Raw genomic sequence first — 27,645 nt, forward strand, 5'->3', positions numbered from 1 at the left:
GATCACATAAAGAGCGGAGCAGTTGCCTGACTTCCTGTCCTTCGCAGCCCGAGTGATCGACGTGTCCGGTGGGAAAGCCCATGTTGCTGAAAGCTGTTTGGAAGAAACAGGTGGCCTGGGAGTAGATATTGTCCTGGACGCTGGAGGTCGGTGCTTCACTAAATCAGCAGTCTGTGTAATTTTAGTGTGATGGCTGAATTTTAGGAAAAACAAAACAGCCTCAGCTGGTTTGGCCCAGTGGATAGAGCATTGGCCTGCAGACTGAAGGGTTCCAGGTTCGATTCTGGTCAAGGGCACATGCCCAGGTTGCAGGCTCAATCCCCAGTTTGAGATGTGCAGAAGGCAGCCAATCAATGATTCTCTTTCATCATTGATGTTTCTATCTCTCTCCTTCTCCCTTCCTCTCTGAAATCAATAAAAATATATATATATTTTTAAATTCATACTTTTTTCAGGAAATAATTTTTAACATATTTATTAAATTGCTGTTTAGTTTTGGGTTTCTTTTAAACTTTCATATTCAAATGGGCACTTCTTCAATTTATCCCATTGTAAACTCTGTCTGGAAGAGAGAGCATGCTTGCCTTTTAAAGTCTAGGCATTGGATTGAAGCATCCCTACAAGAATCTACAAACATGATCTCTTCCATGCTTCCCACATGATACACATTAGTTTAGTCTCAGCCAGATGCTTTTGCTATATACGGCCCTCTACTGGCTGGTTGACTTACACAGCCTCTATTTGGAAAACGAAGAGAATTCTGTTCCACTGTCACCCTCCTTGCACTTTTGCTGTTTAGCGCCTAATTTGTACAGTTAGGTAGTGCCATCTCACCTAAAGGATAGGTTTTACCATCTGCAAAGGCATTCTGCTTACACTTCGTTAGAATTTATCCTCTACCGTGAGAATCATGGTGAATACAGCGACATGCGGCCATCATATGTGTTTCTTTTTGCCAGTATTTTCAGGATTTTAAATTCACTACAAAAAAAAAAAATCTTTCAGTGGAAACAAATGTATACTTCCTTAGCTTTTCAAGTTGAAATTTCAATAATTATGTCAAAGTATGCCCATCTTGAGTCTATGCATTCCTTAATCAGAGGTCAACTTTTCCCAAAGTATCAAGCGACTGATGTTATGGTTAAAACTATCAGACTTAGTTCCATGTTGCATTACCTTGCCTGGTTCTCAAATGAAAAAAAGACTTTCTTCATAGTTGTTTTACTTTTTGTTGTTGTTTTTTTTGTTAATCCTCACCCAAGGATATTTTTCCATTGATTTTTAGAGAGTGGAAGGGAGGGGGAGAGACAGAGAGAGAGAAACATTGATGTGAGAGCCTCCCACACGCACCTGGTTGGGGGTCTGCAACTGGGGATCTGCAACTGAGGTACGCACCCTTGGCCAGAATCAAACCCTTGACCCTTCTGTCCAAGGGCCAATGCTCTATCTACTGGGCCAAACCAGCCAGGGCTGAAAAACACTTTTTTTCTTTAGTTATTTCACTTATAGTTAAATCTGGAGTAAAGTTTATGACCAGTTTTAATGCAAAAGTATATTTTTAAGGTGTCTGAATACATTGTGTTGACTTTTTCTTAAAGAAATGCTTTCTCATTCCTACATTAAAAAGGAAAGAGAACTTGTTTGAAGAATAAATTTTCATCAGATGACTAAAATATGTATTTCTTTACTCTCTTTTTTTAACTATTCCCTTGTAAGTGAGATTATATAGTAAAGATGATGAACCAGCTGCAAAATTACAACTATTACCACATAAGCATGATATCCTCACTCTCCTGGGTGTCGGAGGCCATTGGGTGACGACAGAAGCAAACCTGCAGGTATGACTCTTCCACCAAACGGGTACAGTTATCAAAGAATAATGCCTAAGTCTTTGAAGGCAAAATGTGGCCAAATTTGTGTAAATTCTGAATTATACTCTATTTTTTTTAAAGAAAGGTAGTTTTTACACTTTAGCTACATGTTGGCCAAAATGTTGAAAAAGTGCCTAGTAGAGGAGTTCATTTAACTTATTTAGGAGTTTGGATGCAGTGACTTCTGAATGTAATAATATTTGAAATAGGATTTTTTAAATCTTCACCCAAGGATATGTTGTTTTTTTTATTGATTTGAGAGAGAGAGGAAGGGAAAGAGAGAAACATTGATATGAAAGAGAAACATCAATTGGTTGCCTCCCATATGTGCCCTGACTGGGAATCAAACCTGCAACCTTTTGGTGTATGGGCCAATGCTGCAACCAACCAAGCCAGAGCAAGGATTTTTTCTTAGTAACAAACATTGACATATACTTAGCAAAATATTTCTATATAAAATTATCACAATTTCCTAATTGTTCTAATTGGAATGTGTGTGTGTGTGTGTGTGTGTGTGTGTATCTATAATAATAAAAGCGTAATATGCTAATTAGACTGGACAGCCGAACAACCTTCCAGATGTCCTTCCAGATGAAGCCGCTGTGGTGGGGGCTGAGGCAGAGGTGGTTAGGGGTGATCAGGCAGGCAGGCAAGCAGTTAGGGGCGATAAGGCAGGCAGGCAGAGTGGTTAGGGTGATCAGGCAGGCTGGTGAGCAGTTAGGGGTAATCAGGCAGGCAGGCAAGTGGTTAGAGGCAATTAGGCAGGCAGGTAGAGGCGGTTAGGGGTGATCAGGCAGGCAGGCCGAGTGGTTAGGGGCGATGAGGCAGGCAGACAAGCAGTTAGGGGCGATGAGTCAGGCAGACAAGCAGTTAGGGGCGATGAGTCAGGCAGGCGAGCAGTTAGGGGTGATCAGGCAGGCAGGGAAGCAGTTAGGAGCCAGCAGTACCAGATTGGGAAAGGGATGTCCGACTGCTGGTTTAGGCCCAATCCCACAGGAATCAGGCCTAAATCAATGGTTGGACATCCCCCAAGGGGCCCCGAATTGTGAGAGGGTGCAGGCTGGACTGAGGGACCCCCTCTTCCCCCCCCCCATGCATTAATTTCATGCACCAGGCCTCTAAAGTGTGTGTGTGTGTGTGTGTGTGTGTGTGTGTGTATATATGTTTGTTAGAGGCCCGGTCCACGAATTTCATGCACTGGGGGTGGGTCCCTCAGCCCGGCCTGCGCCCTCTCACACCTGGGACCCCTCGGGAATGTCTGTCCAAGCCGGCAGTCAGACATCCCTCTTGCAGTCCAGGACCCCTCGCTCCTTACTGCCCGCCTCCTTGCTGCTCCTTACCGCTTGGCTCATTGCTCCTTAGCACTGCCGCAGAAGCGGGAGAGGCTCCCGCCACCGTAGCTGCGCTTACCGACCATGAGCCTGGCTTCTGCGTGGGCAGTGCTCCCCCTGTGGGAGCACACTGACCACCAGGGGGCACCTCCTGTGTTGAGCATCTGCCCCCTAGCAGTCAGTGCACGTCATAGCAACTGGTGGTTCTGCCATTTGGTCAATCTGCATATTAGACTTTTATTATATCAGATATACAGTCTCCCAAAAATACATTTCTTAATAGAATTGAAATTAAATATTTTTATCATGGTTGATATGCAAATACCATAATTTTCATATACCAGTCTTCATGATTTTCTGGCATCCTCATGAAAATGACTGGGAAGTAGCAGCCAGAAATCTCTCTAACACTCACACACTCTACTACTGCATCATCAGGTTTCTGGTTGGCCTTGCATGTGACCGTGCTATTTCATCATTTTGGAGAATGAAATGCAAAAGAAAACATGATTCACAGATTGTTACTAAGTTTGTGTGCTGCTTATTTATGGTTTGGGTATTATGTAATTTGTGTAGAATTTTTCTGGCTCAAGATACCAGTCTTCTTTCTGCTGTTAAACTCAGTGTTGATCAGTCTTTCTGCATTCTGTCCAAGCTGGATCCTCCAGATAGCCACTGCCTCTTCCTCAAGGGAGCAACGGTGGGTTTCCTTAACGACGAAGTTTGGAATTTGTCAAATGTACAACAAGGAAAATATCTTTATATCCTTTTTTTTCTACTGACTTGAGTTTCTGGCTTGACATTTACCTTGCATTATCATAATTAAGTTCTTTAATAATGGTAATAATAAATAATAGCTAACTTTCATTGATCATGCCAAACAATGTTCCACAGGCTGTGTAGGTATTAATTTACTTAAATATTGAAACCACCCTCTGAGGTGTAATAGTATTATCATTCCTAGTTCACAGGGGAAGGAACTGAATTGTAGAAAGGTTAATTAATACAAGCCCAGGGATTCAGCTAGCAAGCGGCCGGACCGGAATCGTACCCAGGCAGCCTCGCGTGTTTCTGAGTGGGAGATGAGCCGCAGTTCCATGGAAGAGTTTGTTTTGGTTTGGCCCTGGCATTAGGGAAACTCCACGTCACCTTGAGAGCTGGCATTCTTACACAGACGGTGGTTCCACTGTGCAGAACGTTTCCGAACACATATCTCAGTTAAAGAGTTTGTGGGGTGTTTTTAAGATTCCCAATGCTAGGAAATCTTCATCCACTGAGGATGAGTTTGATTTTTTTAAATGGAAGTTACTCGGAGACAAATCTGGTAAAGAAAGCCAAATCATTCTAGTTTGAGTAAAAGTAATGAAAAGTTTTCATGAGAATCTGAAAGCTGTTCCAAAAGAAAGGTCCAAACCTCTTTAGAGCAAGGTGAACTTACAGATAAACCCCTTATTTCTAAGATGACTGTCCTAAAGGCAGCTGCACTTGGTATAATTTTTAAGAAATTGGGTAAAAAGTAAGTTCTCGTAACTTAATAGTGTCCTTGTGCGTGAAGAAAGAGCCCCCTGCTGGCCTCCACCGGCTCTGCCGTGGCCTTGGGCGTGTAGTTCCATGAGTGATGTGTGGGAAGGGCAGCCCCCCAGGTCAGTGCTGGCGAACCTTCTGAGCTCAGCGTGTCAGCATTTTGGAAAACCCTAACTTCACTCTGGTGCCGTGTCACATATAGAAATTTTTTGATCTTTGCAACCATAGTAAAACAAAGACTTATATTTTTGATATTTATTTTATATATTTAAATGCCATTTAACAAAGAAAAATCAACCAAAAAAATGAGTTCGCGTGTCACCTCTGGCACTCGTGTCATTGGTTCGCCATCACTGGTCTAGGAGCAAGTCCGAGGGTGCAGAGCCTTCAGTTAGGGTTTCCTTAGTGTGTGCGTAGTTGAGTTTTAAAGAGCACATTTCAAAACCAGAAAAGCCCCTTAATGTAGCGAGTGAATGAGATTAAACTATTTCTGATTAAATATTTTCCTATTAAATTTAGAAAATAAACTAAATCTTTAACTTTCTAGAGGAATTTTGTTTGAATTTCAATTTAAAGCAACTTAAATGTCCAATGACATTATAGTAATCAAGAATACCATTACGTATTAACAACAGAGGAACAACATGTATTAAAAGCAATAGCATATTTTGAATTTTACATGTCATAATACAGGATGGCTGCTTAGTCTGTTAATTCTCTCAGCTGCCCGCCCTTCCCCTCCAACATGATTTTAACCTATTTAACAAACCCATGGACCATGTTGACACATAACACGTTTAAATGAAATGATGTTAAATTTTCAAAAATCAAAAATACACCACAATACTCTCTCTTATGCATACTGTTGGCAATTTCATGAGCAGATGTAGAAAGAGAATTTATAGTATAAATAAGTAAATCCATATTCTTTAGGTCCTTTAAAAAAATCTTTAAAATGTCTTATGTTCATATTTTTTAATTTACATTTTCTCAAGTCCTGAATCAGACTTTAGTCTCACTTATGCAAGCCTCTCCCAGGTGTTGCTGCTTGTGATTTAACATAGAGTTCTCCTTCCAATTATGATCATAAATAGTTCTCCAGTGCTAGCAATTCCATAGACTCTCAATTCTAGTATTCGAATTTCAATTAAATGACTAGATTCCTTAAAATGTTAGTTTTCTGACTCTCTTAGTTGCGTATGTCACACAGTTTATTAACTTTCGTGCACACAAATTTGGAGTCTATAGCCATTTTGTAAATAAATGTGCACCCACAGTAAGTGGTGTTTTTAATAAAGTCACGTAAGTGGTGCTAAAGTGAAACCCTGACACCATTCCATTACCGTCTCTTTGGAAAACACCTAGTCATTCCTTAGGACAGGCAGTCGGCTTGCTTCTGTCAGCGCTTGTTTTTAGGGGTTTAGGCTCTATTACGTTACCACCGCTCTCATATTTCCCATCCCCCCCCTTTTTTTAGAGAAATTTGACAACTTACAGAATTTCTGTAACAACTTCTTAATTTTGAGAGTACGAAAATTTAAAAAAAAAGTGAACTGCCTAGCATCTTCGGCTGATTGAATGCTTTTCTTTAAACTTCTGTCTTTCACATTGCTACCTTAACTATTCTTCCAGCTACGTGTCTTAAAAGATGTGATGGAGAAGTTAGCAGCTGGTGTTTTTAGGTACGCTGAATTACCAATCGTTGTTCTTTATTTTTCTGTTCTCAAGGGGATAAGGCTGGCATTTTTGTTTCAGCTTTCACAGCACACCTATTGCCTCCATATTTTAGTATTTTGTTTAAATAGCTGCTCCTTAACATTTCTTTAACATTTTTTTTATTGATTTCAGAGAGGAAGGGAGAGGGAAAGAGAGATAGAAACATCAGTGATGAGAAAGAATCATTGATCGGCTGCCTCCCTAACGCCCCCCACTGGTGATCAGTCCGCAACCGGGCTCGTGCCTTGACTGGAATCGAACCCGGGACCCTTCAGTCCGCAGGCCCACGCTCTGTCCACTGAGCCAAGCCCGCAAGGGCGTTAGCATTTCCCCGGGTGACACACCAGTAAGTGTCCCTGAGTTTTCCTCACTCCGTTCCACACCCACCTCATCGCCCCTCCCAAAGCAACCTGAAATACAGCTTGAGAAGAGGGAAAAGTTAAAGTTTTTTATCTATTTATCAAAAAGAGGGAGCTGATTTCCCCTTTAAAATGCAACCACTTGTGTCCGGCTGGAAGCTGGCCGCGGGTTCAGTTCCCGCCGAGCACGTGCCCAGGGTCGGGGGCGAGACTCCTCCCGGGGCTGCAGGAGGCAGCCACCCGCTCCTCGCTCACATCAGTGTTTCTAAGTCAATAAAAACATTAAAAAAAAATTAACGACTGATGGTGGACACACTAGTGGACAAGTTCGCATTAAAGTGATGCGATGGCATAAGCAGGTCTCCGCCCCTGCCTGGGTCTGCTGGTCTGATCATCTCTCTTCCGCAGGCCTCGTCTGGATGAGCCCATCCCGCCCTATGAGGCCAAAGTCTCCATGGAAGGTGTCCAGAAAAATCAAGGAAGAAAAAAGCAAGTTGTTCAGTTTTAATTTTGTTATCTCCCAGATCTCAGTTGAATGAACCCATTCCAGTATTTGAAGCCAGAGTTTCCTTGGAAATTGTTCAGAAAAGTCAAGGAAGATAAAAGCAAGTTGTTCCATTGTTAAGCATGCTTTCCTGCTATCTGAGACGAGATGATTTATTTCAAATACCTGAAACGTATTTGAAAAGTTAATGTACAAACAGCCGAGACCAGTCTGTAATTAACACCTGAAGGGAATATTCTGGAAGTCGTCTCAGTGCCTGTGTTTATATCGCTGCCTCCGCGATAACCTTCTTTCCAGGAAGAACACGAGTTTCGGCAAAAGCCACGCTGCCTCCTGATAGGCCGTCAGCGCTGCCTGTCAGCGCGCCGGCCCCGCCCACGTCGTCCGGGCGGCGGACCGAGGCGCGTCCTTCACCCTCTAGTCTACAGTCTCCGCCGCCTCCGAGGACCCGGCCCTCAGGCCCCGGGCGCCCACGGCGCGGGGAGCGAGGGCGGGCTGGGCCCCGTCGGCCGGCCGGTCGGTCTGCGGGAGGGGCACCCAGGCCCTCTCGCCGACTGCGGTCCCCTCCGCCCCCTGCCTAGCGTTTCCTCCTCCCGGGCGGCGGCCGGGCTCGTCACTCCCCGCCGTCCACAGGGAGGGCAGCCGGCTCCCGCTCCGGACGCGAGCGCAGCAGCGCCAGGGGGCGCCCGGCACCACCAGGCCCGGCGGCGGCGCACGCAGCGGGGGCGGGGCCTGGGCGGCCCAGGGCGCACGCGCGCGCCACGGGGGCGGGACCACGCCGGGGCGGGGCCGGCGCGCGCGGGAAGCGCGGTGGTGGCCGCTCGCTGCTGGGCGGCCGCCGCGCGCCATGGCCTTCTCGGTGCCCGGCTACTCGCCCAGTTTCAAAAAGCCGCCCGAGACCCTGCGGCTGCGGCGGAAGCGGGCCCGGAGCCTGGGGGCCGCGCTCTCCCCCGGGGGGCGGCCCGAGCCGGCGCCCCGCCGAGCCGCTCTGGCGGCCGGGCTGCCCCTGCGCCCCTATCCAGCGGCGGGCAGAGGCGGCGGCCCGGGCGCGCCGGGCAGGAACCCCTTCGCCCGCCTGGACAACCGGCCGCGGGCCGCCGCGGAGCCTCAGGACGGGCCGCCCCGGGCGCCGAGCCCGGTGAGTGAGGGCCGGCGGGCGGGGGGCTCCGCGCAGGGCCTGGGGGGCGGCGCTCGGGCAGCAGCGCCCGTGGGGCTGGAGGGGAGCAGCCCGCGGGGGGCCCGGCGCCGCGTGTGCCCGCCTCCCCCGCAGCCTGGGAGCCGTTCCGCGGCGCTGGCGCGGCCGTGCTGGATGCCGGAGCCCTCGGCCGTCCCCGTCCGACTCGGAGCAGCGGGAGGCCGGCCGGCCGGGGCGGGGCCGCACGGGCTGGGGGAGCGTGTGCCCGCGGGCAGCTCACACGGCGCCTTCCGCCCAGTCCCCAGGTTCCCGCCGGGAGCAGGACCTGCTGCGGGAGGAGAAGCCCGAAGGAACGGCGCCCGCCGACTCCCTCCAGGTAGCGCCTCGGCCGTCGGCTGTGCATCTGCCGCGGACGCCTCGCGGGCCCCAGGGGGGCAAAGGTGGCCCCGCAGCCCTCCCCCTCCCCCTGCGGATGCCGCCGCGGGAACTTAGCTTTTCACTGAGTCTTCACGTCCCCACGTTCCCCCCCAGGATGCGGTGCCACTGGGGCTGGCTGACACCCCCACCACTGCCACCCTCCACACGCACATGCATGCACACGCACATGCACATGCACACACACGCACAAGCCCGCTTCCGCTCCCCACATCCTTGTGCTGTGATGGTCCCACCAGGGCACAGTGGTCCTGAGACAGCGAGCTCGCCCCCGGGACCAGTCTCCCTTCCTGGTACAGAAAAGGCCTTCCCAGGATCTACTGGAAATGTCCCTCTCCTGCTGTTTGTGACGTCACCTGAGAAAGTCCTTGTGATGTGAGAATATTGTTCCACGTGTCTCCATAGCCAAGGGCAGCTTAGCCCGGGTTCAGAGTTTGAGTGGCTTAGAGGGTGTTTGTAAAATACCTGGAAGATTTCTGCTTTGATAGCAACATTCGTAATCGTTTTTATTTCTTCAATTGTGATCATGAAAATAACATGTCTTTTTGTATATTTTTTTTCAATGATTTTTAGAGAGAGGAAGTGATAGGGATAGAGAGCTAGAAACACTGAGAAAGAAAGTTCATCACTTGGCTGCTTCCTGCACGCCCCACACTGGGGATGGAGCCCACCACCCAGGCACATCCCCTGACGGAATTGCACCAGGGACCTCCCGACTCAACCACCCAGCCAGCGGCTGGGCAGCACATGCCTTTTGTAACTAAACTGTATAGAACTATCTACACTGAAAAGTGAAATCTGTCTCTCTACCACCACCACCTCCAAAAAATCCCTCCTTCCCAGAGATAACTGCTGTTCACAGACTTTCTCATGGTGTGTAGTATATTACCTATGCTACTTATTACACGTTCTCTAAAATTTCAACATTTCAGCGATCATGGGTATGTTCATGAAATCTGTAGACGGAAGGTTTCTTCCTTGCTACTCTACTAATTTTTGTGTTCTTTGTTTTCTAAAAGATTTCACACAGATCATTCTCCGAATCTGATAAGCCTTCCCCAGAAAGTACAGAGTTACCTGTGGACTGGAGTATTAAAACTCGACTCCTTTTCACCTCTTCTCAACCCTTTACCTGGGCAGATCACTTGAAAGCACAGGAAGAGGCTCAGGGTGTCGTCCAGCATTGCAGAGCAACAGAAGTAACTCTGCCTCAAAGCATACAGGTAATTCTGAAAGAAAAGAGCTATGTTTTTTTGGTTTGTTTTTTTTAAATATATTTTATTGATTTTTTACAGAGAGAAAGGGAGAGGGACAGAAAGCTAGAAACATCGATGAGAGAGAAACATCCATCAGCTGCCTCCTGCACACCTCCCACCGGGGATGTGCCCGCAACCAAGGCACATGCCCCCGACCGGAATCGAACCCGGGACCCTTCAGTCCGCAGGCCGACGCTCTATCCACCGAGCCAAACTGGCTAGGGCAAGAGCTATGTTTTAAAGTAACAAATTCAGTGTAAATTTTACTTCTCTGCAAAAATGCCAGAGAAACTTCCTTCCAGTAAGTTTTTCTTTTGACATAACACTTGGAGATTTTGTATTGCTGAAGTGGTGCTTTTATACAGTTTCCATCAGACTCGGTGACTGCCATTCAACTTCGAGGCCTGCCCTGAGAAACGGTCGGTGTCGCAGGGAGGCATTACTTGAACTAAGCCATTCTTTTGTAAGGCTTTTGAGAAAGAAAATATAAGGAAAATGAATGAAAAGCAGTGGAGGAATAGGGTTACAAAGGCAGACTGGTTACTTTACTCATTTTCTCACAAAATGTGCACTCTTTTAAAGGCACTACCTCATGCTACCTGAATGATGGTGTCTTGTCAATTTACTAGAGTTGATAAATTCTAGAATGTTTTCAGAGAAATGCAATAGTATTACTTTGAAGCAGCTCATCAACTTAAACTAGGTTAAAGAGGATTACCTAAAAGAAACCTTGGTACCTCATTTTTAATAAATTGGTAAGGGTGATTTGGGATTCGGGTTACCAGTTTTTACTGGCTACTATTTTTTTTTTCTTTTTTCTTTTTTCTTTTTTCTTTTTTTTTTTTTGTTGTTGTTGTTGTTGTTAATCCTCACCTGAGGATATTTTTCCATTGATTTTTATTTTTTTTAAAAGTATATTTTATTGATTTTTTTACAGAGAGGAAGGGAGAGAGATAGAGAGTTAGAAACATCGATGAGAGAGAAACATCAATCAGCTGCCTCCTGCACATCTCCCACTGGGGATGCGCCTGCAACCAAGGTACATGCCCTTGGCCAGAATCGAACCCAGGACCCCTCAGTCCGCAGGCCGACGCTCCATCCACTGAGCCAAACTGGTTAGGGCCCATTGATTTTTAAAGAGAGTAGAGAGGCAGAGACAGAGAAACACTGATGTGAGAGAGACACATTGATTGGTTGACTCCCACACGGGGATCAACCCTGCAACCAAGATTGTGCCCTTGCCCAGAATCAAACCCGGGACCCTTCAGCTCTATCCATTGATCCAAACTGGCTAGGGCACTGGCTACTTTTTAAATAGAGCCCGGGCCGGGGGGGCGGGGGGCGCGGTTGAATGTGTTATTACCTACATGCACGCACGCACGCACACACACAGTCCCTGCCCTCCTGATAGAAAGGATAAGTCATTTTTCTGGAGGATGGTAGAGACAGGCGAAGGTCCCCATCTATGTTTAAGTGTTCCCTGTGATGTATGGTTGGATGGACTATAATTGCTGACAAGAAAGGTTCTCCCAAATCAGAATAAACTACATTGTAGCCCCTGTAACAGTTATGAACACTTTACTATAGGAAGCAGTGAAGATAAGGATTTGGTATATTCAGTGTCTTTTTAATAAAAGTTTCTCTTTCTGTGGCTCAAACCTGTGCGCTGCCTGGACTTCAGGACCCCAAGCTCTGCACTGAGCTGCGCTGTGCTTTCCAGCAGAGCCTTGTCTACTGGCTCCACCCCGCCTTTCCCTGGCTCTCCCTGTTCCCTCGGATTGGAGCCGACCGGAAAATGTCCGCAAAGACAAGCCCTTGGTCGAATGATGAATCCCTACAACGCATTCTAATGAGTGACTGGTAAGATTTGTAAAAACTTGTGTGATCCAATAGTGAATTTTCATTTTAGCGGTATTCTCTTCTTGTTTTATCCATTATGTGGAAATATTTAGTGGTAGAAAGATCGCTCTTCCTCCTGAATGATTTTATTGGAACTGTTAATAACCAACATTTAAATTGTTTACTTGTTAGCTCTTATTCACTCTTTATACAATTGTGAAATTCATTTAAATGTTTGGTAAATACACATAAACGTAATTCTTTAAGATTCTTGTCAGTGACTGCTTCCATTCTCACCAGAAGCTGCACAAAGATGATTACCAACAAGTTACCAATTAAATTTTACTTAAACAATGGTCAGTGTTTAAATGGTAAACACTGTTTAAATATGTAGGACTTATCAGTGAGTCCCATGACCAGTTTCAGTTCTTTAAAAGCCAAGTTGTATGTAACGGCAAAAATGAAAACCATTATCTGTAATATTTATGTTGTGTTTCAAACCAGGGTGAATATCAAGCTGAATTATACAATATTATATTTTAGATGTGAAGTTAAATGTTTAATTAACTGAAGAAAATTTGCTTCATAGGTCTGTGAGCTTCACGTCTTTGTATAATCTTCTGAAGACAAAACTTTGCCCCTATTTCTACGTTTGTACCTATCAATTTACTATCCTGTTTCGTGCATCAGGATTAGCAGGAAATGATGTAATCACGGCTCTCATGTCTCCTACAACTAGAGGCATAAGAGAAGCTATGAAAAATGAAGGTAAAATTATAGTTTAAAATAAGAATACCACACTATATAGTAAACTCTTTTCTTGAAAGTTAAAAATATTTTTTGTCAGTTGAATTGTCTTTTATTAGTTTTAGCTATATTATTTTTTAAAACATATTTTTATTGATTTCAGAGAGAGAGAGAGAAACATCAATGATGAGAGAATCATTGATGAGCTGCCTCCTACACACCCACCACTGGGAAAACGGGCCCATAACCCAAGTATGTGCCCTGACCGGGAATCAAACCGTGACTTCCTGGTTCATAGGTTGACACACTGGCTGAGCTTAACTATATTAAGAAATATTTTATTTCTTTCTGATTCTTTTTATAGCAGTTATTTAAGCTGTTCCTTATACATTGCTTTAAGTTAATGATCTTCCTTTCACGGATCTCTAAACACATACTGGATTGGAAAGTCCCTGTCTGAATATACACTTCTTCAAATTCCTCACAGTACAAATCACCTACCCCTTTTAACAACAGTTTTCAAACTGGGTCAACCCATGAGTGGACAAAAGACATATTTACTGGGTTTAATCAGCATTTTAAAAAAATGAAATAACAAGTAGTATATACTTTATGAAAGAATACTACATGTAGTAAGAATGCATTGTTTCCTGAACCTTTTGTTTCAAGGAGATATGGGTCTGTATGGGTGTGTTATGGGCTGCTAATACATGGTAATACTGAATGTAAACTAATTGAAAAAGAAAAAATAAAGTTTGAAAGCTACTGCCTTAATCAAATATAAAGACTCACATTTTCAAATTTCGGACTCTCTAAAAGTAAGGCATACCTGTTAAATTCTTTTAAATTACTAGTATAGTAAAGAAACTCAGTTATTTTTCTTTTTCTCATGTAGGTATTGAATTTTCTCTGCCTTTAGTAAAAGAAAGTGGCCATGAGAAGAAGACAGCATCTGGGACAAGCTTGGGACATGCGGAGTATGTGATGAAAATAACCTTTTATGTCATCCAGTGGCTATCGACTCGGTGCAGTAGTTTTATAGAGGAAACAGCTTTATGAAATGGAAATCTAACTATAGCAATTTTTTAGGGAGCAAGCAATCAGTGATGAAGATGAAGAAGAAAGTTTTTCCTGGCTGGAAGAGATGGGTGTGCAAGATAAAATTAAAAAGCCAGACATACTCTCTATCAAGCTGTATCCTTTCATTTGCTGTTAACTAGAATTGATTTTCATTGAATTAAGTTAGTGAGCAATGGGATATTGACTGGCAGTTTTATTTGACCACAATGTTTTGTTTTAATATGTTTTTATTGATTTTAGAGAGAGAAGAAGTGAAGGGGGAGAGAGAAACATCAACCGGCTGCCTCCTGCACTCCCCCCACTGAAAATCGATCCCACAACCTGGGCAAGTGCCCAGACCAGTAATCCAACTGGTGACCTGGTTCATGGGTTGATGCTCAACCACTGAACCACACTAGCCTGCCTGACCATAATGTTAAATTATCTTAAAATCATACTAAAATTAATTCACCATCATGACACTAAATAACAAAACCCTAAGTACCAATAAACTAAGAAGCTATATTTTAAAAAGAGCAAACATTCCATTTTGTTGAAGTTTGTGGGGGGAACAGAATATATTTTTGACTAGCGAAGAAAGTTTTGTTAGGTGTCAATTTCTAGCAAATGCAGGTTAAAGTCAAGTCATTTTGATTTAAACAGGTGCCTTATAACTGCAGTGAAGACATGATAACGAGCATTTCCAGTTTGGAATTGGGAAAGGGGTCCCAGGTGATTCAGAATCAAGGTAACTGCTTTTCCCGTTGGCATGGGATTTGTACTTGGAGTTTCCTTGATTGTCATCTTCAGGCGTAAGGAGAAACATGAAGTACAAATGGACCACAGACCTGAGTCTGTTGTGTTGGTGAAGGGAACAAACACCTTTACGTTGCTAAATTTTTTGATCAACTGTAAGAGCTTAATTGCTACTTCAGGTCCACAGGCAGGACTTCCACCAACTCTGTTATCTCCGATAGCTTTCCGAGGTGCCACCATGCAAATGCTTAAGGTAATAAGGGGTTGGAGGGTAATCCTACACTAATCTTCATAACAGCTTCTTTTGTAAAAAAATAGCTTTTTTTTTCAGTTAAGGTTGATATACAATATTAGATTAGTTTCAGTTGTACAATATAGTGATTAGGCATTTCTATGACTTAGGAAGTGATCACCACAATAAGTCTAGTAATCATCTGACACCATACAGTATTATAGTCTGACCGTATCCCCTGTGCTGTACTTTACATCCCAGTGACTGTAAGTGGCAAATTATACATCTTAATCCCTTCCCCTCTTTGACCTGTCTCCCCCTTCCCATCTTAGAACCATCAGTTTATTCTGTTTCTGTTTTGTTTTTGTTTGTTTTTTCAAATTCGCCTAAATTAAATCAGATGGTATTTGTCTTTCTTTATCTCATTCATTTTATTAGCATAACTAGAAGCCCGGTGCACAAAAGTTTGTGCTCTCAGGGGGTCCCTCAGCCCAGCCTGTGTCCTCTCACAGTCTGGTACCCCTCGGGGGATGTCCACCTGCTGGCTTAGGCCCACTCCCCAGGGGGAACAGGCCTAAGCTGGCAGTCAGACATCCCTCTGGCAGCCCCGGAGCCCTCAGGGGATGTCCACTAGCCAGTGGGGAGCAGGCCTAAGCTGCAGTCAGACATCCTTAGCGCTGCTGGGGAGGCAGGAGAGGCTCCCACCACCACTGCTGTGCTGGCAGTTGTCAGCCTGGCTTATGGCTAAGCAGAGCTCCCCCTGTGGGAGCGTACTGACCACCAGGGGGCAACTCCTGCATTGAGCGTCTGCCCCCTGGTGGTCAGTGTGTGTCATAGTGACCAAGTCATTCTGCTGTTAGGGTCAATTTGCATATTATCCTTTTATTATATAGGCTACACTCAAGGTTCACCCATGTTGTTGTAAATGGCAAGATTTCACTTTTTTATGGCTAATTCCTTTGTATGTATGTATCACATCTTTCACCATTCATCTATTGATGGACACTTGGGTTACTTTCATATCTTGGCTATTAATGTTGTAGAACATAGGGATACACATGTCATTTTGAATTACTGTTTTTGGTTTCCTTAGATAAATAGAAGTGGAATCACTGGATGGATCCTATCTTGTTACAGCCTTTGTTTTAAAAGTCTATTTTGGCCATAACCAGTTTGGCTCAGTGGATAGAGTGTCGGCCTGCAGACTGAAGGGTCCCAGGTTCAATTCTGGTCGAGGGCATGTACCTTGGTTGTGGGCACATCCCCAGTAGGGGGTGTGCAGGAGGCAGCTGATCGATGTTTTTCTCTCATTGATGTTTCTAGCTCTCTGTCCCTCTTCCTCTCTGTAAAAAATCAATAAAATATATATTTTTTAAAAAAGATACTTTGGCACACAAAAAAATTAAGTCTATTTTGTCTGATACAAGTATTGCTATCCCAGCTTTTTTTTTTTTTTTTCATTTCCCTTTGAATGAAATATCTTTTTCCATCCCAGTCTGTGTGTCTTTCTATCTTTTTTTTTTTTTTTAAAATATATTTTATTGATTTTTTACAGAGAGGAAGGGAGAAAGATAGAGAGTTAGAAACATCGATGAGAGAGAAACATCCATCAGCTGCCTCCTGCACATCTCCCACTGGGGAGGTGCCCGCAACCCAGGTACATGCCCTCGACCGGAATCGAACCCGGGACCTTTCAGTCCGCAGGCCGACGCTCTATCCACTGAGCCAAACCGGTTTCGGCAGTGTGTCTTTCTATCTTAAGTGGCCCTCTTGTAGGTAGCATATGTATGAGTCTTGTTTTAATATCCATTCAGATTGGAGCATTTAATCCATTTATTTACATTTCAAATAATTATTGATAGGTATAGCTATTGCCATTTTATTCATATTTTTTCTTCTTCCTCTTAAAGCAATTCTTTTACATTTCTTGTAATACTGGTTTGATAGTAATGAACTCCTTTAGCTTTTCCTTGTCTGGGAAGCTCTTTATCTGTTCTTCAATTCTGAAAGAAAGCTTTGCTCGGTAAAGTAGTCTTGGTGGTAGGTCCTTATTTTTCATCACTTGGATTATTTCATACCAACTGCTTCTGGGCACAAAGTTTCTGTTGATAAGTCAGCTGACCATCTTATGGGAGCTCCCTTATAGGTAACTAACTGCTTTTCTCTTGCTGCTTTTAAGAGTCTGTCTCTAACCCTTGGTGCTTTCATTAGGATGCGTCTTGGTGTGGGCTCTATGTCTCTGGAGCCTTTGTGCCTCTGCCCCAGCTCTGGAGCTCAGAACAAGTGAGTCTGTCAGCGAGGAAATATATGTGCGGGCCCTTAAAGAGCAACACCTGGGACTGCAGCAGTGCTGGTCTCACTCAGCCACGTCTGCTGTTTCACACCTGGGACTTCTCTACCGGCATTAGAGCCCTGGCCTGGCGCCGCGGGGCCTCGGGCCTCGTCCTCAGCGGGGACCTCTGCAGCTGAGGCACCATCCTGGCTTTTACCCGCCAGCCCCGCGCGCAGCCTCACTTGTCCTGCCGGTCTCCATGTGGCTGTTTTCGTCCGTCCTTAGTTGTAGGACTTGTCCAGCTAGGTTTCAGGTGGTTCTATAGTTTAGTTGTAATTTTGATGTAGTCGTGGGAGGGGGTGGACAATGTTCACCTACCTACTCTGCTATTTTGACTGGAAGTCAATAACCTAGCTTCTTTAAAAGTACTTTCTCTTTTCTTTTTTTTTCGAATTAAAGAGTCATATTTATTGCAATCCGGGACTATGAGGGGGCATCTTGCTCTTCTCCCAAATCTCATACCAATACTTTTAAATTTTTTGATAGGATAAATTTTTGACATTTGTTTTATTAACATTTTTATGTTGCTTTTTTTTTTTTCTCCCAGTAAAAAATCATTTAATGTAGTTATACCAAAGGAGTTACATGAAAATATATGAATTATATAAAAAAAAATTTTCTTACCAAGTATAAAACTGGCAACAAAAATTTTGGTGTTAAACTTTTTTGCCATAAAGTTCTCTCGTTTCTTTTTCTTTTTTTTTTTTTTTTTAAGAGAGAAACATCAATTGATTGCCTTCCGCACATGGCCCGACTGGGCATCAAAGTCACAACCTGGGTGTGTGCCCTGACCAGGAGTTAAATCACCAACTTTTTGTTGTTCTGGACGACGCTCCAACCAACTGAGCCACACTGGCCGGACGCTTGTCTCAAGAGGCAAGAATATTGAATTATCTCAAAAACTGGATCATGAATAAGTGAAAAGAATAACTGAATAGGTAGACCTCATTGCACTTCACAGATGTTGCGTTTTTTACAAATTGAAAGCAAGACCCTGCACCAGCAAAGAGTTTACAACCCGCTTTCACGTGTTCGCCCTTTATTGCAGTGGTCTGGAACCAAACCCACAGTGTCGGCAAGGGGTGCCTGTATATCCATATTGTTGAAAATTATACATATAAACAAATATATACTGAATGTTAGTAGCTGTAGAAGCAATTTGTTTTACCAATATCCTGTATTGAAAGTGTATTACTAAATCAGAGTGAATACCATATGAGAAAATTTTATCTACTTAAACTGACAATCTCATAATTTGGAGTAAAGGATACTGGAGACAGAATTTACTAAACATTTTTATTCTTATACACTCTTCATGTCTTATGAACTACTTTGGTTCCATAACTTAGAGGAAAATCCTAATGAAAAGTTAGCGAACACGTTTTTAGCTAGGGACAAAGGCTTGAGAGATGACCATAATTTTTTTCCCCCTTCAATTTTTTTAAGGCACGAAGTGTAAATGTGAAGACACAGGTTGTTTCTGGATACAAAGATCAATTCAGCTTGGAGATCACAGGTCCTGTCATGCCTCATTCTCTACATGCTATGACCATGCTACTCGGATCTTCACAGAGTGGGTCATTTTCTGCAGGACTGTATACACATGAGCCAACCGCCGTGTTCAACATCTGCCCACCAGTGGATAAAGCACTGGGAAAGGTGAGTGGAGAGCTGTAAACAGACTTAGTTTCCTCAAAGTAGGTGAAGGAAGTTATTTATGAGCCAAACTGTTTCAAGTTAACTGTATTTACTAATTTTCAATGGTAATTTCTGAGAGTAAGGGATGTGTCTATGTAAGTTGTTATTGTGAGGTAAGTTTTATGATTTCAAGCTGTTGTACTTAGTGACTTAAATACTATCCCCACCAAAAAAATGGCAACTTAGCATGAGGATTTAACAAATGGCCTTTAATTTTTGACGTTTTTAGGTTTTATTTAGAAGTTATAATTAAAACTATGCAAAAATTCTTTAAGTCAACTTCTGTTGATAATGAATAGTATGAAGGCATTGGTGTCCCAAGTTCCCATGGTAACTATTAAAAACTGAGTGTTCAAAAAGGCTGGTGTGCTTTCACTGACTGGTACCAATTCCCACAGGAGACTGTTCGTGAGGAGCTTGCTAACTGTGGGTTGCACCCTAAGACTCTGGACCAACTTAGCCAAACACCAGTACTGGGGAAATCATCCTTACGGAATGTGGAGATGAGTGACTACCTTTATAATTGGAGAGCCTGAACGCCAAAGTAAGCCTAAAAGGGATCTTTGAGGAAAAAAGCCTCTGGCAAGGAAATTCAAGATTTTTATACCCTTGGCTTTAAATTTCATTTTGGAAGTTAAGGGAATATTCAAATGTTTATAAACATTAACCGTTAATATTTATTATATGCATGTGTTAAGATTTTAGATCAACATTCTCCAGTTTCACTATTTTTTATAAGATATTCAGATATGAAAAACTCAAGTAACTTGAATGAGAATTAGATCCCTATAACTTAATGATAAACTGAATAGAAAATTGAATCAATGTCAGTGCTTCCTTTCAAATGGGAAATTGAGGCTAAATTAGTATCAATTAATGACATCTGGGCAAAACTAACCATTTACCAAGGATTATGAGCAGGTTCTAGCTTGTAAAGGTTGAAACCAAATTTATACAATATCTACTGAGTTGATTGTTGATGCGTCTTAGTTGCTTTCTTTACAGTTCTCTCAAATAGATAGATGTATACACACATATATTTTTAATGCATATGCATGTTAATTCAGGTAAGGGTATTTTGTATTCCATATAGAACAGTGTATTAAGAGTTTAAAGTACGCTCATCCATAGTGTGTGTGTGTCTAGTTCAAATTTTTTTAAATAAAAGTGCTTAGAAATCATAAGCATTGGGTAAAGAAACAGTAGTATTTAGTGAAGAAGTATGTGTTCACTTTATATTCCAGAAAATAAAACACCACATTTATTCCAGAGAAGTTTATATTTTGGGCCTTAAGCTTTTTAAAATAAAGTATAGAGACAGCATATGAATACCACTGTAATACACATGAAATATTCTATTAGACCCTAAAAATTAACATAAACTTAAACTCTCTCAGTCAACAAAATAGTGGCTGGGTGCCAATTTTATTAGATAAGTTGGTTACAGCATTTTAATTATCATTTTACGTCTATCTAGGTGTAGCTGAAATTCAAAATGCACATCAAAGTAAAACTATATCACAACTCAATGCCATACTAAATGTACTTGGCCTCTGCAGTAGAATTCTAGTCGGACTTCATTTTCACTCCCTTCTCGTGGCCCAAGTGGCTTTGACGGGAACATAGGACTTAGTGCTGATCATCACACAACATACCACTTCTTTTTATAACTTCTACAAAATTTTAAGGGGAGATGGTGGCTTCAGCCCTGTGGAACAGATCTTGCTTGATTACCTCAATAACACTGGCCCCAGTATCTGTCCAGCAGAATTCATTGTGAACTAGTACAAGGTGCACAGCCCTTCACTGATTACAGGCAAGTGTTACAGCAGCCTAGCCATAAGGAAGGGGAGTTACATCATAGTACAAAATACAGTATAAAAGCGTAATTTAACATTCCACACTGAAGATTACGGATGCCTTCAAACAATCGTTTGGATGTTAGCCACTTAAACAAATACATCACTAAGGTAAACAATATAAACATACCAAAACCCTGTATGGTTAAATACAATTTCCATGGTACAAAAATCAAAGCCGGGAGATGTTTGTACAGATTGCTTTTTACACAATGTTTTAAATTGCCAAATATTTACAACATTGAAGAGGAAATACATTGTGACGCAGAGTGACTATCTGAAGTGATTACTATAAAACCCCAGTCTATCTACGTGAGGCACTCCTGAAGCAAGTGGCATTAGCCATGAGGTCCTTTGGTAAAAGGCCCATTGCTTGAAGAACCACAGTAGCTGCTGTGGCTTTAGCATGCTTCTTATTAGGGCTGGCAAAGCTGGGCTGGTAAGCGCTTCCATTTATCAATACCTATTCAAGAAAAACATACAATTGGGCTGGTAAGGGCTTCCATTTCTCAATACCTATTCAAGAAAAACATACAATAAGAACAGCATCAAACTTTAATATCTATTAGCTTTATTTTTTCACTAAATGCTAGAAAACTAATTTAAAACATAAAACCCATACTATGTAAGTCAAGTTAACCTCAACCCAGGAGAAGCAAATCATTTGGGAAAAGAGACAGCAAATTAAAAGCAGGTCTCCAAATTTAAAAAAGCCTGATAGTTCTAATTCCCCATTTCCTCCTAGAATATGGCAACAAACAGTTCACAAGATTTTGCCCAAAACTTTCCCTTCCAATATATTTTTAAAATAAGGTTTTTAAAAGTCATATTAAGAGGCATTATTTGTGTGTTTAAAAACCCCTCCTCTCTACCTATACATATACACACTCCCAGCCCACCAATAATATATCAATCCTATGATCATATACTTATCCCTCACCCGCTAACATTGTCATCAAATTAATAAATGTATAAAATTAATGCAGAAACTCATATTTACCCTAAAGAGAAAATGCTTGCGATGATCAGGGCCACTATCGTGGATCAAGAGAAACTCAGGTGGTTGCCACCTTCTCTTATTACAGATTTCCATCAAGGCAGACACAGGATGTTTGCCTGCAGAGAAAAAAATAACCAGTTATTAATTATCTCCACCATCTGTGACAACCAATTATGAACTGGAAGTGGGGATGGTGAGGAGAATCCCCGTGTCCTCACCTGACAGATCTTTCATTGCGGCAGAGAAGTTCCCAGACCTCTTCTGTGCTCTTTCTCCAACAGCCACAAGACCTTAAAAAAAAACCAATGTTAGTGAAATCGACTTCAAAGGAAATCTTCAACACATTCCCCTTACCCTTGTTTCTAGATCAATCTGGACTTCTATTTTGCTGTGTTTCAACATATAAATATACCTATTCATACACCCTGGTACTGGAAATTATATAAAATGTTCAGAAAACAAGCATTTAGTATGTGAATACATATAATTAGGTGCCATCATTATCAACAACTCCAGGCCTGTTGCTTTGTAAGTTTAAAAAGTAGTGGCTATTTATTCCAACTGATTTCTAAAGGTTGCCCATTCTTTAAAAGATGATGCTCAGTAAAAGATATGTTCCTCAAAAGATGAGGATTTAAGGTCACACACAAGTTAAAGTGAGAAACCCAATACACCCCCACCCCCACCAACGAAGCCCTTTCTGACTTATCTAATGTTAGGTGTTCTCAAAAGACAAACACACAACTTCATAACCTCCCTTTCCCAGGTAGCTTAGTTATGTTACTATGCAAAACCAATGTTTTCCCAAACCTAACCCACATACAATTCCAGAGAATGCTCCCTGGAATTACACAATGCATCCAACATGTTTTCTTCCAATAAACCACCCTTTTGTGACAGATCATCTATTCAGCTTGCACAAGCAATAAAATGTCAATGTGACATAACTAGCAAAATGCCCTTTCCTAATTTAAAGCTTGAATTAATGCTCATCACAGGAAGACTGCCATGTTATTTCCATGCTATTTTTGAGTATCATTATTACAATACACTCTCACCAGTTGGAAATAAAATGGCAAACGGTATTCTACATGGATGGCAATGTAGAAAATCTGATGCAAAACAATAAAAATTTAGTTGGAGCTATTCAGTTTCCATGGTCATTAAAGAATAATGTAATTGCATTAATTTCAATGAAATCTCTTTGAATACAAAGATAAGGAGAATACGTTTGAGTTTTAAAAATCAGACAAATAAGCTTCAATCATCACACTGAGTTGGCATTCCCATGGATTATACTTAGGTGCCCCAAACTCAGGGCATTATGAAAAAGTAGCACTATTGTAGGCAGCTGATCTGCTATTCCCCAACCCCAAAGAACTGAATTACTGAGCTTGAAAAGAGGGTTTATAAGGCGGAGACTAAACAGCACTTTAATAGGAAATAAAAAGAATATGTGGGATAAAATATCTAAGAAAAAATATTCTAGAAATAAAGATAATATATTCCCTGTCAAAACAAAATGGCTGCTTTATAAATATAAAATCTAGTTAAAATTTTAATCATAGATATATTCAAAGTTCCATAATTTTTAGCAACTAACATTAACACAGGTTCCCTTTTTAAAGCTAAAATTAGCGTTTCCTCCTATAATTATATAAATTGTTGGAAATGGGTTAAACTCCCCCTCCCTCCGCCCCCCCCAAAAAAACAGCTGTATAAGCAGAAGAGCCTGCAGGTCAGGATCACAGACAACAAAAGCATGTAGACAATGAAAGCTGGAATGTGAAAGGGGGTATAATAAACTTTCCCCAAAACACTTGTTACCTTTTCTGTCAGTCTTAAAATCAACGAGGATAGGCTCCTTATTTCCTTCTTTGTTTTTTCCTAATCCTTCTCCTTCTCTCCAACCCATTTTTCTCATCAAAACGGCTCCCATTCCTCCAGTCACTGGGGCTGCTCTTAAGAACTGATCCTGTCCAAAGAAGAAGGTAAATGTCCCAGTTTTACAGTTAGAACGTGACCGTCAACTCAGTGTCACTTTTTAAAAAAGAAGTCTGATTTTACTTGTAGGTCTGTCACAGCTGTCACACTTAAATGCTGCTCATACACACTGCAGTGCGCATGCTCTAATTTCCCACATTAACATCATAGCATTCTGAAAGTCACGTAAGGCATATAAATGGCAGTTTTAAAACAGGCCCTCGAGCCCCCTCCAAAAAAAAATTAGAACACTCCTGTTTTCGTCCACTATTTACGTTCACTGGTATCTCTTCTTAGCTTGCAAAATAAAAAGAAGGCAATGTTAAAACAGTCATTAATTGTCCCAGGTGCACCTAGTTAATAAATAAAGCCCAGAAGTCATTTTAGAAATAGTTCGGACACTGAAGAAGCAGACTGTTATCACCCATTTTATTTCCCCATTCTCCCATGGAGCAAGTATAAATATTTTACATAGAAAAATCCTATGAAGCAAAAGAATAACTATAATCAATTTACACAGTAAGAAATGGAAGACAATCACATAAAATAACCTGTTATACCAAACTGAATTTGAATTCCTTTAAAACCTAGCTTGATGTTAAAAGACTTTTAAAAAACTCCTTAAACGTTTACATACCTAGGCCTCGGTAGCAGCAGTGTTGTGAATAGTAGGGCTGGCACTGACCGGGGCAAGAAGACAGCTACAAGGATTTGGCCCTGAAACAAGTTTCCATACAGAGGGGTGAAAGTTCACAGGTTATTCTGTGAACAGTCATCTCTCTTGTATCCAACCCACTGAACCATAATTTCCATCAAAGCAGCAAACCACTTAATGTCGTAAGATGCACAAGTATAGACATTAGCATGACCAAGTCAATGATCGTCACACGTTCAGAAATACGGGATGCCTCCGAGGCGTCCATGTACATACAACAAACTACTAAATTCTACTGTTGGTCTTTTTTTTTATGTGATATCTCCAAATCATTTTTTATTTCTCCTTGTTATTAAATTTTAAATTTACATTCTCCAGCAAATATATAGATGTCATTAACTTATCAATAAAGGGGGCCAAAATTTTTGGTAAATCTAGAAATAGTATTCATTAATCACATTCCTGTATTGACAAGTTAATACCAAATTTGTTAAATCTTGTTTTCTGACAGTATTTAAACTGTATATTCTTTTCCCCCAGCTTTTTAATTACATGCTGGGGAGAAAGCATGCCAATGATTTGTGTGACAGACATTAAGTTCAACAAGGTGCTCTGATGGAAGGAGGCGGCTGTGGAGGTAAAAACATACCCCTGGTTCAGTTCCTTATTTGGTGCAGGCCATGCAGTGTTGATGTATTGAGAGAAAAGTTAGCTGATGCTTGGATATCAACTGCCTTGTTGCTACACACCTAGAATGGCTTTTACTTACTTTCAGGTTCATCGGCCCCTCTTTTCCAGGAAACACTCCTACAAAAAAGGGCAACTGTGCAGAGGACATACAAATACCCAAATCACCCAGGTTTTCCATTCTGTTTCCATTCTGATATATTCATGTTTCTTTACCCCAGGGTGTATATAGTTAACAAAAAAGCTGATTAATGAGACTACAGTAGTAAACAGTATTCATCAGGTCATGTCCAAATGATACCATCTCAAAAAATAAAGGTTGTTTTAATAACAACTCTTAAATGTTTACTTAAAAATAAATAAAACTCTCCTGTATCTACTAAGAATATACTGATTTACTGCAACAAAATACAAAAGTGTAAGGGAAATGCAGGCATTCCGAGCGGCTTTTAACAAAGAGGGCGCTGAGCTGTAGCAAGGCAAGAAAAGCCAAATGAGCATTTGGAAACATTTCCTGAACACAAGTAGACAGTCTGCAGTAGATAAGTGTTAAATTTTTCTGTTGCCTAATAACTTTTTCGCATGTTCTACCTCATTTTTATGAAATAAAACATTCCTTTCTTGATGTTAGTAGCAAATATTCTTTAACATACAAATAGTTTTCCTGAAAGCATTGCTTTCTTCAGTTATTTAAAAATTTGGTCAATGAACACAGTTTTAAGGCATGATAATTTATCAAAATGATTTAAATTGACACAATATTTATTTAAAAATCTGTCAATTGCCTACAAAACTGGAAATTTTGTTAAAATTCAGGGAACCAATTGAATCTATAAAAGATTCACTTTTTATAAATTAACACGATGTTTAGAAGTATGTTTAGAAGCATTATAGATCAGCACTTCCATTATACACAAATATTAGACTAAATTTTACAATGGAATCATATTCAAAAGTTTCTAACTAGTAATATACACGACTATTATGTGACTAAAACATTCATGTAAGTTTCAAGTCTCACTTCCTGAAATATGGAGTCGTTTTAAAGAATTAAACTGTTAAAGAAATAGGCGTACTTTTGTAATTCTTCCCAATGAAATGAAAGCCGTTTTTTCAAATACTACACAAATCACTTCACATTTGAAATGTAATATAATTAGTCCAAAATTAATTAAATCTTAAATAGATTGTCATCTTTTCCCAATACCAACCCCCTAGTAAACTACCTAAGTGGTAACTTTTTAATGAATCTGTGTCCTCAATATACACATATTAAGAGTGCTTACCCCCCCCGCCCCAATGGCAGGCAAAGTGAAACTATGTTTTATATTAATTTGTTAATAAGAGGATCACCAGAGATAATGCAATCAAAATTGAAAATGTTATGAGATTAAAAGTTCCAAACAACCAAAATCTCATTTCCTCAGAAATGAGCTCATTCACTGGCACTCATGTCGATTCTCCACAGGCACCTGTCATATCACACCCTGAGGGCAGGAATAAGACCTTGTCTTCCTTCATGTGACACTTGTAGACTGAATTCCACGTAATTACTTGCCCATGATCACAAAAGGAGTCAGGAGTACAGCAGGATAAAGAAACCTTCCCTAGCCATTAGACCCGCAGCCTCCCAGTGTCAGCGCCGCTACGCTGCCCGCTGCCCGTACTCCTGAAATAAACCACCACCGCCCACATCCAAGCAAGCCACACCCTTCCCCAGCACACATTTCTCCAGAAAGCCCTTCGTAACCACCTAAGACTCCCCCAACAATGAGGCAGCCGTAGGTGGGGTTCACAGGTCTCCTTGCAGGAATCAAACCAGGAGCACCTCCATCTTCACAGCACGAGGCATCCGTCCTCTCCCTTGAATTTAGGTCTCATGTCCTGTTTTTTCCTTGAGGTCAGTGGTACTCAAATTGAGCCTGTGGACCACCAAAGGCCACCAGGGCCCAAGTGGTGGTCCACAGATAGTATTCTCCATCCCCACCCCACCCCACTCACCCTTCAGCAATGCCCACCCCAAGCTCCAGGCATCCTCCCCGAGCCTTCCAGTCCCACGGCCAAATCACCACATGCAGTGCTAATCCTGGGGCCTCCCAACCACTTGCTGTAACCAACAGCTGACAACCAGGGGACCTGGGCCTGAGGATCACAAGAGGGGGGGCAGGGAGGGGGCCGGGGACTACGGGAGCTTAAGGAGGTGCAGGCACTAAGGAAGGGAACGAGGGCAGAGGAATAGAGGAATGGCAATGAGGGTGGTAGAGGGCTCTTGGGGGCAGTGATCCACCAAAAATAAACCTGTAATAAAGTATCCCAGGATGAGAAAGCATTTGAGAACCACCGCTTTGAAATCATTAGATTAGCAGTCCACAGGAACGGTGGCATATTCAGAACAGCACCTGAGGCAGATTGTGAGCATTCAAAACACAGTTTAAAAAGACCGCCCGCCCCACCAGCGGCAGCAAGAATCAAAATAACCTCAGGATATAAACCCATGGCTCAGCCATATTTATACATTGGCCATGTCTCATGAATCCAGTCCATCCTCGGTGTCCATCCTGGAGTACACACACAGCAAATTTACTCATGATTCTTTTTAGAGTCACTGGCCTCTTAATGCATTTTTAATTAAACACTTCCTAAAAAAATTTAGCTTTCTACTGGAA

General features: G+C 42.0%; 3 protein-coding genes across 15 annotated transcripts in view; 2 read left to right on the forward strand and 1 right to left on the reverse strand.

Moving 5' to 3' along the window:
- CRYZL1 (crystallin zeta like 1) overlaps window positions 1-7,549 on the forward strand; it is a 35,634-nt gene extending 28,085 nt beyond the window's left edge. The window contains exons 9-13 of one of the 3 annotated variants that reach the window (XM_070407251.1): window positions 48-146; window positions 1,717-1,838; window positions 3,858-3,963; window positions 6,359-6,408; window positions 7,210-7,296. In XM_070407251.1, coding sequence (XP_070263352.1) covers window positions 48-146; window positions 1,717-1,838; window positions 3,858-3,963; window positions 6,359-6,408 — 377 coding nt within the window. In that variant the 3' untranslated portion in view covers window positions 7,210-7,296. Of the gene's footprint in view, window positions 1-47; window positions 147-1,716; window positions 1,839-3,857; window positions 3,964-6,358; window positions 6,409-7,209 lie in introns of all 3 variants that reach the window. The other 2 variants (XM_070407253.1, XM_070407252.1) reach the window with 2 other exon arrangements.
- Window positions 7,550-8,118: 569 nt separating this feature from the next.
- Window positions 8,119-27,645, forward strand: part of DONSON (DNA replication fork stabilization factor DONSON) — a 28,704-nt gene continuing 9,177 nt past the window's right edge. For 4 of the 7 annotated variants that reach the window (XR_011470351.1, XR_011470349.1, XR_011470350.1 and 1 more), the window contains exons 1-10: window positions 8,119-8,444; window positions 8,740-8,817; window positions 9,896-10,099; window positions 11,814-11,992; window positions 12,561-12,739; window positions 13,614-13,695; window positions 13,808-13,912; window positions 14,588-14,786; window positions 18,544-18,756; window positions 19,194-19,339. Coding sequence is in view for 4 of the 7 variants with exons in the window: in XM_070407263.1 (XP_070263364.1) it covers window positions 8,154-8,444; window positions 8,740-8,817; window positions 9,896-10,099; window positions 11,814-11,992; window positions 12,561-12,739; window positions 13,614-13,695; window positions 13,808-13,912; window positions 14,588-14,786; window positions 18,544-18,756; window positions 19,194-19,331 (1,668 nt within the window). In the remaining 3 variants the exon portion in view is untranslated. Of the gene's footprint in view, window positions 8,445-8,739; window positions 8,818-9,895; window positions 10,100-11,813; window positions 11,993-12,560; window positions 12,740-13,613; window positions 13,696-13,807; window positions 13,913-14,587; window positions 14,787-18,543; window positions 18,757-19,193; window positions 25,314-27,645 lie in introns of those variants that run through there. The other 3 variants (XM_070407264.1, XM_070407265.1, XM_070407261.1) reach the window with 3 other exon arrangements.
- Window positions 20,202-27,645, reverse strand: part of SON (SON DNA and RNA binding protein) — a 33,371-nt gene continuing 25,927 nt past the window's right edge. For 2 of the 5 annotated variants that reach the window (XM_070407254.1, XM_070407255.1), the window contains 4 exons: window positions 23,482-23,629; window positions 21,873-21,944; window positions 21,655-21,770; window positions 20,202-21,117 (listed from right to left, as the gene is read on the reverse strand). In XM_070407254.1, coding sequence (XP_070263355.1) covers window positions 20,959-21,117; window positions 21,655-21,770; window positions 21,873-21,944; window positions 23,482-23,629 — 495 coding nt within the window. In that variant the 3' untranslated portion in view covers window positions 20,202-20,958. Of the gene's footprint in view, window positions 21,171-21,654; window positions 21,771-21,872; window positions 21,945-23,481; window positions 23,630-24,274; window positions 27,379-27,645 lie in introns of those variants that run through there. The other 3 variants (XM_070407256.1, XM_070407257.1, XM_070407259.1) reach the window with 3 other exon arrangements.

The sequence above is a fragment of the Myotis yumanensis genome, unplaced genomic scaffold, assembly GCF_028538775.1.
Source record: "Myotis yumanensis isolate MYYU_CA2020_CCGP unplaced genomic scaffold, mMyoYum1.0.hap1 SCAF_2, whole genome shotgun sequence".
Taxonomy (NCBI): Eukaryota; Metazoa; Chordata; class Mammalia; order Chiroptera; family Vespertilionidae; genus Myotis; species Myotis yumanensis.